General features: G+C 40.8%; 1 protein-coding gene across 10 annotated transcripts in view; it reads left to right on the top strand.

Annotated features, from left to right (window-relative positions):
* The first annotated feature begins 1,071 nt into the window (after positions 1 to 1,071).
* ZNF143 (zinc finger protein 143) overlaps positions 1,072 to 13,149 on the top strand; it is a 60,578-nt gene continuing 48,500 nt past the window's right edge. For 5 of the 10 annotated variants that reach the window (XM_057750547.1, XM_057750546.1, XM_057750538.1 and 2 more), the window contains exon 1: positions 1,084 to 1,154. In XM_057750547.1, coding sequence (XP_057606530.1) covers positions 1,113 to 1,154 — 42 coding nt within the window. In that variant the 5' untranslated portion in view covers positions 1,084 to 1,112. Of the gene's footprint in view, positions 1,155 to 13,149 lie in introns of all 10 variants that reach the window. The other 5 variants (XM_057750543.1, XM_057750541.1, XM_057750542.1 and 2 more) reach the window with 2 other exon arrangements.

The raw sequence follows: 13,149 nt of genomic DNA, 5'->3' as shown, positions 1-13,149 counted from the left end.
TCTTGAGTCTACACACTTTATCTCATCTTTATTCAGCCTGGCTGCCAAAACACACGAATACATACGGAGCACTACTGAAATGACTACTATTTCCATAGCTTAGAAAAAGTTTGGGTTGAGAGCTACAAGAAACATTACCTAATCTTCACAACTAATTTGAATCCACTCTTACTACCGGGGAGGTTTGAAAAGACCGAGTCTTTCCCCACCCTTATAATTCGCCACACACACAAAAGTGAAAGTAAAAGAAGTTAGCGACACCACTACAGACGACTTCAAAATTTGAATCTAAGGAACATGAAAACGCAAAAGCATTCGCAGTGTCTCCCTGCAGAGTCCAAGACCACCGCCCCGTTGTCGAGCTCCGCCGGAGCTTCAGCTGAGGCAGGAGGCTCATCCTCCTACCAGTGACGATGGCCCCGACGACTGGAAAAGCAAAGGTAGACCTGGTAGCCAGCGACACGCACACAGCAGCTCTCGGAAAAGCAGAGCCTCCGCCCAAGGCCAAAGGCCTCAGCTGGCACCGAGAGCCCCCAGGGAGCAGTCAGGCGTCCCATCCTGTCCTACCCCACCCTACCACTTCCCTCCCGACGGGGCGACACTCGTCAATTGCTAGGCAAAGCCCGACCGGTCTCCAGAAGGCGCTTCATCTAGCCCACCGGGGGAGTCAAGGCCACCTCCTAGCCCCTGTGGGGAAAATGGCGCCTGTCAACCCTTCTCCCTCCCGGCTAGTCACAAGGACCAGCCTCCCTCCCTCGCTACAAAATGGCGCCTCCTGCTGAGGCCCCAGAATCGGCATAATTCACTTGTCAGAGAGGCGGTGTCGCGCTGGGATGAGCTGTTCTGTCAGCCAGTCAGAAGCAGAAACTCTGGTTCCGCACTTTGCGTAAGCCACTCAGGCGCTGGCTGCAAGGCCAGGCGAGGCTGACGTCAGGAAAAGGGGCGAGGATAAGGCGGTCTCCTTTCGCGTCGCCTAAATTTGAGCCAATGGCAAGCAGGAAGCGTCCAGTGAGTGACGTAATGACAGCCCAATGGAGACCGGGGGCGGGACTCAGACCCACTATGCGGGTTGCGGGGCCTGGGGGCCGGGCGGCTGTTTCCTGTCCTGGTGCATGGTGGTCGGACGAAGGAATTGTTGGAAAATTTTCTCGGAGGTTCGTATATAAATGTGTTTTTACCCAGTGTGCATTATTCTCCGCCCGGCCGCCGCCCTCAGCGCGGCGGCGCGGGCCCGCTTGGGCCCGGGCTCTGACTCCAGCTGCTCAGCCTCCGCCGAAGGCCTTGCCGATCCTACGGCCGGCCGCGGTAGCCGCGCCTGGGCAGAAGCGGAGTTTATTAATAACCCGCGGCCGCCACTCTGGGGCGGCTGAGCTTTTCTCACTGAGGACGCACCCCACCCCCCCTTGTCTCTGCGCATTGCGCCCCGCCTGTTCCCCTCAGGGGACCGTCGAGGGGAGGGAGTGAAGAAGGGGAGGGTGGAGCCCTCGGGAGCCTGGCGGCGCTTCTCGGCCTGACCTCCGCGCGGAGCGAGTCCCCAGGCGCCATCGAGGCGCAGGTCCCCCGGCTGGGACGCTGGGCCCCTGTCGGCACCAGGCCCCAGCTGGGGCGCCGGCGGCAGAACTGGCCGAGGGCCCGGTTCGGGATCCCGCCTGCAGATCGTACCCAAAATTTCCTCCCACTCATATCGTGCACAGATTTCTTGTTTCCCTCACTTCAAAAAAATTTTTTTTTTCTTTAGGTCATTGAGGCCTAAAATCGAATATTCGAAATTGTCAATTTTATCATTCTCCTTTTTTCTCGGTTTTGGCAAAGAGTGAACGAATCCTTTCGTTGCTTTGTAACATTTTATGTGGAACGTAAATCAGTTTTTATTCTCACCCCTTTGGCTTTTTTTAACATTAAGTTTCGCATTAGCGAAGTAAGAAGTAGTTGAGAATACAGTCGCTAAACTGATTATTTGTTTAAGATCAATTTAAGACTTTGGAAGTGTCTAATCAGCTGATATAATCCAGTGGGGATGTGGTGAAAAATTGTAGGTTCGAGGCTGTGGTCGGCTTTGTGCTGAATCTTACTAGAAGATACTTGTGTGTTACTGTAGTTGACAAAAACCTGTGCAATATATAATATTTTCTCTTGCTAAGTGTGTAGTTTCAGTTCAGTAAGAGAATAGGTAATGAGATCATACAGAACCTCCGGTAAGATAGGTAACTAATTATATCCAGGTGTATTTTAATTACTTTGGAAATTATTTAGTGTACAAATACTTGAGTGCCTGTTTTTTCCACAGCCACCTTTTTTTTTTAATAATAGCTTTATTGATAATTTACTTATCTTTACAATTCACCTATTTAAAGTATGTATAATAATTAGGTAGCTTTAATGTATTCACAGAGTTGTGCAACCATAACCAGAATTTTAAAATATGTTCATCACCCCCATCACCAGAAACTGTACCCATTAAGTTACTACCCATTTTCCCATAACACTCCTTCCCCAAGTACTAATCTACAAATTTGTGTATTCCCAACATTTTGTAGAAAAAGAATCACACAGTATGTGGACCTTTGTGACTGGCTTCTTTCATTTAGCATGATATTTGCAAGGTTCATTCATATTATAGCATATATCAATATTTCCCTTCTTTTCATTGCCAAATATTTCATTGTATGGATATAATACCTTTTATTTATCCATTCATCTGTTGATGGATATTTAGGTTCTTCCACCTTTTGTCTGTTATGCATAATACCATGAACAAACGTGAAACAAGTTTTTGTGTGGATATTTGTTTTTATTTCTCTGGTGTACATATATCCTACGAGTAGAATTTCTTGGTCATATTTGGTTATGTGGTAACTCTGTGTTTAATCTTGTGAGGAGCTGTCAAACTGTTTTCCAAGATGGCTGTATCATTTTACATTCCTACCAGCAGTGCATGAGAGCTCCCATTTCTCCATATCCTTGCCAACACTTGTTATTATCAGTCTTTTTGATGGTAGCCATCCTTGTGGGTATGAAGTGGTATCTCTTGTGATTTTGATTCGCATTTTGCAATGGCTAATGGCACTGACCATTTTTTCATATGCTTATTGGCCATTTGTATATTTTCTTTTTAAAAATGTCTGTTTTGGTCTTTCCCCCATTTTAAAATTAGATTGTCTATTATTGAGTTCTAAGAGTTTCTTATATAAAGGTCCTTTATCAGATAATATGATTTGCAAAATGTCCATTGCCCTTTGCTGCAAGTTGGGATATTGCTGTGAAGTAAGGATTCATCATATTCTTCATGGAAAGATGACCTAGCTGTTTTGGGGAATTTGTGCCTCTACTATTACTTCAGCTGTTATTAAATATTTATAATAGATACAGTTTGTGATCATGTGAGGAGAACTTTCTGAGTCCTGATGTTCTTAATGTTACTTAATTGTGAAGTTTTTATCTAGTTTTTGTTTTTAATCTGAGGTTTTACCCAGTTCTGAGTCTTATTGCTCCTGGCTTTATTTCAGGACATAGTGATTTTTTAAAGAGTTGGGTTGCTTGTGTCATTGCATTTTGCTTAATTTGCATGTTAAGGGATGGCTTTTGTGAGAAAGTGTTTTAAACTTTATTGTACTGTCAAAATCAAAGTGATTTTGTTTTTAAGGTGATTTTAGACTGAAAATCTCCCTCTTCCACATAGAAATAAAAAATTGAAAACAATGATACACCTTTCTCCGTACTTTCCCATAAATCGAATCCCATTTTAAAACTGTGCCGCAGGTGGATCTCTGTACCCTGTGGAAATAACTTGTCCAGTAATGGGAAGACACAGGCATTTAACTCCAAACTACATTTTTTGTACTTAAGATATCACTTTATGGGAATTCCCTGGTGGTCCAATGGTTAGGACTTGGCAATTTCACTGCTGTGGCCTGGGTTCACTCCCTGGTCCGGGAGCTAAGATTCCACAAGCCGCAAGGTGTGGAAACAAAACAAAACAAAAAAACTCACTTTACTCAGCGCTTAACTTTGGCTAGGTGCTGAGTTAAATGATTTGTGGAGTGGTGTGCATATGCACATAAACTTATCGTCACAGCAAACCTAAGTTAAGTACTGGAGTTATCCCCGTTTTGTAGGTGAGTCAACTGAAGTTTAGAGTAACTTGACCAGCTATTACACAGCAAAGCTGGGACTTGAACCTGTGACTGGCTAAAAAGCCCAGTCTCTGAGCTGAGTTATTCAGTAACCTACCAAGCACCAACCTCTTTAACTTTTTAAAATATAGGATGTTTATATTTCCTAGAATGATGCAGTATTTTGGCTACTGTACATACTGTGGCAGAGGATGGATATTGTACTGTTTATATACATCTTTAAGTTAAATAATGATGAATGCATTTGTCCTTGTTTTGAAAATATAGGAATCTACATAGTATGAATATAATGTCAGAAGAAGCTGGAATCATTTTAATTAATGGCAGTTTATACATGCTATATACATAAAATATACAGTAACATAAGAAGTGAGGCACAATGAAAAGAGCATTGGAATAAAAGAGACCTAATCTTTAATTCTGTTTTAGGCAATTAACTAATCATGTCCTCATACCAGTTGTATTCATTTGTTTGACAGATCTTTAGTAATCGTGTACCATGTGTCGGACATTCTTTTATGCACTGGGAATTCAAGAGTGAACAGGACAGAGGGGGGCCTGCTATCATGGAACTTAGAGTTTACTTAGAAATTCTGAATAGTGGAACTTCCCTGGCAGTCCAGTAGATAAGATTGGCCTTCCAATACAGGGGGTGCAGGTTCAGTCCCCGCTCAGGGAGCTAAGATCCCATATGCCTCAAGGCCAAAAAACCAAAAAAACAGAACCAATATAGTAACAAATTCAATAAAGATTTTAAAAATGGTACACATTTTTAAAAAACCTTTAAAAAAAGAAATTCTGATAAGTGCTATGTAGAAAATAGAGTTCTGTGATAGAGAATAAGAGGGTGGTGGTAGAATGGATATTTTAGATAGGAGGTGACACCGAACAATCTGTGCAAAAGCATGAAAAGTTAGGTGTGTTCTAGAAGGTCAGCATGGCTGGATGTGTACAGTGGAGGACAGTTGAAAAGCACTCTGCAACATGTTATGTTAAACTCATTAGATGTTTATTGAACATACAATCTTAGGTGTCAAAACTCCAACGACCCCTGGGACACAGTACCTACTGTAGAACTAAGACTTATAGTCTAATTGGGAACACTGGATGTGGGAGTAAAGGACAGTAAGAAGAAGGAGGAACATTAGGTTATCAAGAATCAGAAGCCTTTCAGCCATAAACAAAGTTCCATAAACCTCACTTTCCTCACCTGTAGAAAGAAAACTGGCAGGGGCTTCCCTGGTGGAGCAGTGGTTAAGAATCTGCCTGCCAATGCAGGGGACACAGGTTTGAGCCCTGGGCCAGGAAGATCCGCATGCCTCGGAGCAACTAAGCCAGTGTGTCACAACTACTGAGCCTGTGCGCCTAGAGCCCGTGCGCAGCAACAAAGACCCAATGCAGCCAAAAGTAAAATAAATAAATAATAAAATAAATCTTAAAAAAAAAAAGAAAGAAAGAAAACTGGTGTGTTTTGAGTACATCTTGAGTGCTGAGGGCATTATGTACATTTATTTCACTTAATTCTTTTACAACAGCCCTATCAGGTGGATGTTCTCCCATTTTATCAAAAGAGGAAATGGAAGCTCAGCAGCAGGTTAATTGCCTGGAGCTGAGAGCAGGATTCAGATACATAGCAGGCCAGCAACTTATAAAGCCATGTACAGATGAAATCTATAGTGATTCAAACATGATTGGTAATTCAGAGTGACCAGGGCTACAAGCCAAATATCAGCAGATACTGTGGGATTCAGATGATGATGGACAGAGATCTTGCTAGTGAGCGACAGAGGGACCTGGAAGAGCCAGTGACAGTTAAAGGCTGTTCCCTGTGTCTGGACTGCCTTCTTTACTCTTCCTACCCCTAGGAAATGTTTACGTATCTTTTTATGCCCAAATTTACGTGTAATCATCTTTGCATACCTGAGGCAAAGTTAGGTGCTCCTTACTTTATGAATGCTTCTGTTTTATAGTAATGTTTTTTTTAAGTAATGTTTTAATTTCTTTTTAACTTATGGAATGTATACAGTAGAAATTAAAAGGCCTGTCCCCACTCCACCCTCATCTCTTGGTCCCATTTCTGAGAGGTAATGGTGTAAAAATTATGTATGTGTATGGATAGCAAGAGTTAGAAAAGAAAACCAGGAAACAAAAAGATTTGATTTGTTAAGCTATGGGCAATTACTCTTATTAACTTAAATTTTTATTATAATGTATGCAATGAAAATTCTAATGGCATACAAGACAAAATAAGATAGTTGGCAGTGTTATTGGACTGGAAGGATGAGAGACTGGAGCAAAGAAAGCAGTGAAGAGGTTATTGCAGTAGTTAATATGTGAGGAGTTGGAAAAGAAAGCTTTTGAAGGATAAAAATCATAGAGTTGAGGGGAATACCCTGGTGGTTCAGTGGTTAAGACTCTGCCCTCTCACTGCTGAGTGCCTGGGTTCGATCCCTGGGGAACTAAGATTCCGCAAGCTGCACAGTGTGGCCAAAAAATTAAAAAGATAAAATGCTTTGTCATACCAAGTTCCCGTATATGTGTTTCCATTAAGAAAAAGAATCATGGAGTTGACAGTTGCCTTGTGAATTTAAGAATGAGGGTTTAGTCAAGGATGAGTTTTTCTTTTTTAATTTTTATCGGCTGCATTGGGTCTTTGTTGTGCGTGGGCCTTCTCTAGTTGCAGAGGGCAGGGGCTCCTCTTCGTTGCAGTGTGCGGGCTTCTCATTGCGGTGTCTTCTCTTGTTGCAGAACACGGGCTCTAGGCGCATGGGCTTGAGTAGTTGTGGCACGTGGGCTCAATAGTTGTGGCTCACAGGCTCTAGAGCATACGCTCAGTAGTTGTGGCGCACAGGCTTAGTTGCTCCGAGGCATGTGGGATCTTCCTGGAGCAGGGCTCAAACCCTTGTCCCCTGCATTGGCAGGTGGATTCTTAACCACTGCGCCACCAGGGGAGCCCCAAGGATGACTTTTGATCATTTTTAAATGATCTGGGTTTGGTGGAAATAGCCAGGTCTATATGGTAAATTGATTAGAGTGGAAAGATGAGTTGGTGACCTTAATGGTGTGTATGAGATGTGTTGTGTTTAATTCAGATAGAAAAGATGTACAGTATTTTGGTATAAAATGAATGACATGGTGCATTCCTATGAGACCTCCTCAGCTACCTATTGGATAGTGTCTTCCCTGTCCTGTGGCATTTGTCCTTTCAAACAGAAATGCTGAGAGGAAAAAGAATCACTGGCAGACTTTTGGATCGGGCAGTTTGATTTGAGACCTAGGAATGTATGTAAATGTTTTTAGTTGATGGACTATAGATCTGTGTTTTTAAATCAGAAATGCCTGTTAGATTCAACTGAGGAGCTTTTTGTAAATGGACATGCTTGTTGTTGAGAAGATAATATTTAAGGAAAATATACTAGGAGATAAATATCTGTTATTAAAAGTCAGTTATTTAGGGAATTCCCTGACTGTTCAGTGGTTAGGACTCTGAGCTTCCACTGGAGGGAGGGGCCATGGGTTCTATCCCTGGTCAGGGAGCTAAGATCCCACATGTGGCAGCGCAGCCAAAAACAAATAAATAAAAATGTTTTTTAAAAGTCAATTATTTAAAATCTCCTTTAGAAATTATTTCTTGTCTTCCTTTTTTGTGGAAAACAACTTTCAGAAGGAAAAGGGGATTTTTTTTTTCTCTTTTTTTAAATTGAAGTCTAGTTGATTTACATTATTACTCTTTTAAGGTGTACAACATAGTGATGATTCAGTATTTTTATAGATTGAAATTTTTTATTTTTAGCTTTTATTTTTATTTCTGTATTTTTTATGGAGTAACCTTGAAAACATTATGTTGAAGTGAAAGAAGGCAGTCGCAAAAGACCACATACTATGATTCCATTTACATGAAGTGTCCAGACTAAGCAAATCTATAGAGACAGAAAGTGGGACTTCCCTGGCAGTCCAGTGGGTAAGACTCCGAGCTCCCAATGCAGGGAGCCTGGGTTCAATCCCTGGTCAGGGAACTAGATCCCACATGCATGCCAAAACTTAAGAGTTCACATGCTGCATCGAAGATCGCGCGTGCCCCAACTAAGACCTGGTGCAGCCAAAATAAATAAATAAATATTAAAAGAAAGAAAGAGAAAGAAAAAGAAAGAAAGAAAGAAAGAAAGAAAGAAAGAAAGAAAGAAAGAAAGAAAGAGAAAGAAAAAGAAAGAAAGAGAAAGGAAGGAAGGAAGGAAGGAAGGAAGGAAGGAAGGAAGGAAGGAAGGAAGGAAGAAAGAAAGAAAGAAAGAAAGAAAGAAAGAAAGAAAGAAAGAAAGAAAGAAAGAAAGAAAGAGAAAGAAAGAAAGAAAGAGGTGGTTGCCTAGGGCTTTGGGAAAGGAGAGGTGGGACTTTCTTTTGGGGGGGTGATAAAAATATTCTGAATTCAGGTTGTAGTGATGTTTATACAACTCTGAATATACTAAAGCCATTGAATTGTACACTTTAAATGGGTACATTTTATGGTATGTGAATTATATCTCAGTAAAGATATTTTCAAAAAGGAAAAGCATGAACAAGAGGAAAGTTCCTCTTGAATAACACATCTCTGGTACTTTGCTTTCGTTTCTTTTATCCTCTGGCAATACTCTTTTACAGTAGTAGGAGAAAATAGTGAATAAGACAGAGACAGAGCTGTACAGTCTCTTCTCATTTAGCTTTAAACTACTGATAAGCATTAATAGCAAACATATATGTAATGTCATGTGCTGTTACAAGCGATTTGTATTTAACGTAAATACCTTACAATACCTCTGGGAAGTACGCTCCTTTTACAGATAGGGAAACTGTGGCACAGCGTGGTTAAGAAACTTGCTCAAGGTCACATAGATAATATGTGGGAAAATGAGATTTTGAAGCAGGCTGTTTGGCTCCAGAGTCCTTATTCTTAAGTATAATGTTATATTACCTCTTACAAGCATTCCTTCCTAGGTATAACCCATACTTTCTAATCTATCTGTAGGCGAATCCTCCTTAGAAATGTTTTAGTAGCTGTTTACTATAAATATACTGCTTCCACTCTGGAGAAAAACAGGTAATTAAAGTATACTGTGATAAGCGTTATGATAAGGGTATATGGACAGAGTGTCTTGGGAAATACATCTAAAGCATTCTGACCCAATTTGGGGAGTTCAGATTAAACTTAGAGTATTCTAGAGGGTATGAATAGCAGTGTTCAGAGCCCAGATGTAGGAGATACCTTGGGCTGTTCTGGGAGTGGCAAATAATCCAGCAGCTCAGGTAAGAATTGTTGAGCTAAATGGTTAGAAGGTTGACTTTGCCACTTACTTATGTTGTTAAGTTAAAGACATCTTTTAACCTTTTTGAGCTTCACTTTCTTCATCTACAAAATTGTGATAAAGTGGTACTTAACTCATAGGATTGCTAGAAGGATTAAATGAATTAGTAGTAATGCCTGGCATATAGTATTTTGGAAGGGTTAGTTATTATCATTGTAATCATTTTTATTTATTAGTATTATTAATATTTTAATTAATATTATTATTAGAGATTTCCCTGGTGGCACAGTGGTTAAGAAATCCGCCTGCCAATACAGGGGACACGGGTTTGAGCCCTGGGCCAGGAAGATCCCACATGCTGTGGAGCAACTAAGCCCATGTGCCGCAGCTACTGAGCCTGCGCTGTAGAGCCCACGAGCCACAACTATTGAGCCCGAGTGCCACAACTACTGAAGCCCGAGTGCCTGGAGTCTGTGCTTCGCAGCAGCCACTGCACTGAGAAACCTGTGCACTGCAAGGAAGAGTAGCCCCTACTCTCTCTGAAACTAGAGAAAGTCCATGCACAGCAACAAAGACCCAACACAGCCAATAAAATAAATAAGTAATTAATTAAAAGAAAAATTATTATTAAGTGATACCAGTATCATTACTAGAATTTTAATCAGTATTGCTGGAGTGTAGACTGTCAGGCAGTTCTAGAATAAGACTGGAGGATAGAGTGACCAACATGTCTTGATTTGCCCAACACTATCCCAATTTTAAAACGAAGTACTGCTCTCCCCCCACCCCCCCCAAAAAAAAAAAAAACCCAAAACTGAAAGTCCCATGACCCGGGAAGCTTCATAGTTTTGTGCAAATCAGGATGATAGTAGAATCCAGATCATGATATTTGGACTATGGGTGAATGGAAAAGTTTTCAAGGTTTTCAGACAGAGAAATGCTCTGATTGGATTTGAAAGCATTTGGACTGTGCTATAGAGATTAGATTGGAAGAGGATAGGAGTGGATTTTAGGAGGCTGATGTAATAACCCAAGTGGTGATGCTAGCCTGAATTAAGAGAGCCTAATAAGAGAAGTGAATGGATTTGACAGATATTTAGGAGGTAAAGTGATAGTTCTTAGTGATTGATTGGAGAATAATGGGGATTTGACTACTGGGTAGGTGATTACATTTACCATTGAGGTAGAAAATACAAAAGTAGAATTTTATGGCAAACTGTTTTGAGATGGTGGTGACTGTGGACCGTGAAGGTCACCAAGGCTAGTAAGCAGCTAGATATAAAAATCAGGAGCCCTTAAGAGAAGATTTTATTTTATTTTATTTTAAAATTGGTTGATTGATTTATGGCTGCGTGGGTCTTTGTTGCTGTGCTTGCTGTGTGCTTGCTTCCTCTAGTTGCTGCTAGCGGGGGCTACTCCTCATATTATGGGTGCTCGGGCTTCTCATTGCGGTGGCTTCTCTTCTTGTAGAGCACAGGCTCTAGGCGTGCGGGCATCAGTAGTTGTGGCGTGAGGGCTTCAGTAATTGTGGCTTGCAGGCTCTAGAGTGCAGGCTCAGTAGTTGTGGCGCACGGGCTTAGTTGCTCAGCAGCATGTGGGATCTTCCTGGACCAGGGCTCAAACCCGTGTCCCCTGCATTGGCAGGCGGATTCTTAACCACTGCGCCACCAGGGAAGTCCTGGGTCTAGATAGATTTTAAAGAGCTTATAAATTCCAGAGATCTTTGAAGCCAATGGAATGAACATGATATTCCAAGAGGGAAAGTACATAAAATGAAAAAACAAACTAGGACGAAAACTTGCAGGTTCTCAATATTTAGGAACCCATAGGAGAAATGGAAAAGGATTAGCTAGGAAGTTGGAGAAAACCAGGAGCATGTGGATGTCATAGAAGCCAAGACAGGAGAATGTTCTAAGAAGGAGATAAAGGTCAATGGTATCAAACCAAATGTAAGACAGAAAAGTATCTATCATATATTTTTTTTAATGTTTAGCTATTGTAATGTCTGGTCATTTTTTTAAAGTTTTTGAAAATTTGGGGTATACAGTAATTGTCTGTGTTCAGTTCGATGAGTTTTGGTAGTTAAATACATTCAGATGATCATCACTCAAAAGAAGATAATAGCACATTTCCATCACCACAGAAAATTCCCTTGTTTCCCTTTCAAGTCAGTCCCCCAGCCTTGCAACCACATTTTGATTTCTACCACCATAGATTAATTTTGCCTGTTCTTGGAAGTTGTAATAATGTAATAATACAATGCATATTATTCTGTGTCTGTCTTATTTCCCTTAACATAATAATTTTGAGATTCATCAGTGTTATTATATGTATGTGTATATGGCTTTTTTCTCTTCATTGCTAGGTAATAATCTATTATATGAATTTATCAAAACTTTTTTATGCATTCTTTTATTGATGGACATTTGAGTTCATTCCAGTTTGAAACTATTATGAATAAAGCCGCTGTGGACATTTTTGTACAAGTCTTTTTGTGGATGAATATTTTCATTTCTCTAGGAATGGCCATTGAACTTCATGTTAAAATGGAGATTAGTGACCAGCCGGAGCAGTTTCAGTATTTAGGGACAGAAACCAGATGGATGGCAATGAGAAATCAGGGAGTATTCTTAGTAACAACTGCTAGGGAAATGTAGCTGTGATAAGGAGGAAAGAGACAAGTAGCTGAGTCAGAGGCGAGATTTTGTTTATTCGGTTTCGTTTTGTTTTTAATATGTATTATGTATTTATTTATTTGGTTACAGCAGGTCTTAGTTGTGGCACGCGGGATCTTCTAGTTGCAGCATGTGGGCTCTTAGTTGCAGCATGACGGATCTAGTTCCCTGACCAGGGATCAAACCTGGGCCCCTTGCATTGGGAGGGCAGAGTCTTAACCACTGACCACCAAGGAAGTCCCTGTTTTTGTGTTTTTTAAGTTATTGATGGAAAGGAACTGGGAGAGAGAGGGAAATTGTTTACAGAAGAGGTCCCTGAGATCCCTAAGAGAGAAAGACAGATGAATTGCAGAGTACAGGTTGGAAGGATTAGTCTTACCTTGTAGGAAGATAATATTGTAGAAGAGAAGGAAGAAATGTGTGAAAATGCAGTGGAGTGATAGGTTTGTTGGCAGAGAATTCTTCTGATGACGTCTATATTTTTTGTGAAATTGGGAGCTGATTAATTTGCTGAAAATGAAGTGGTGAAGGAGATGGGGTGGGGGGATAGCAGAAGAGGGAGTGGGGGTAGAAGGTTTGAGACAAATGGAAAATATTTTAAATAGTCACCATGAAGAAACAAAGACATGAAAGTTTGCCGGACAGCTTTGGGGGTTCAGAAGAGGTTGGAAGAGCCCAAGAACTTTTATGGGCCTTCAGGACTATTCCATCAAATAAGTTATTAGATTTGAAAAATGCTTTGTAAATATGAGACCTACACAAACAGTTATTTCTGCCTAAAGGTGTATGTTTTAACTATCCATGTTTAGCGTCCTATTCGATGTCCTTTCTGGACAAAGGATCTATTTTGTTATAGAGTTGTATGTCAGGAGTGCCCTCTAATTTTCATAATTGTCTCACAATGCTTTGCTTCCCTCACCTATGACAAGATGAGCAATTTGGGTAATAAAATATTAACATATACCTTGTTTATCTTGAGGGAAATAAAGTACAATCTAGCATCATGGTTTTGAAACAGCTTTGTGATTTTTTTAACAGAGCAATGTCAGAAGTGGAGTTTGAATA

The sequence above is a fragment of the Hippopotamus amphibius genome, chromosome 9, assembly GCF_030028045.1.
Source record: "Hippopotamus amphibius kiboko isolate mHipAmp2 chromosome 9, mHipAmp2.hap2, whole genome shotgun sequence".
NCBI lineage: Eukaryota > Metazoa > Chordata > Mammalia > Artiodactyla > Hippopotamidae > Hippopotamus > Hippopotamus amphibius.
This window is presented reverse-complemented; position numbering and strand designations above follow the sequence as displayed.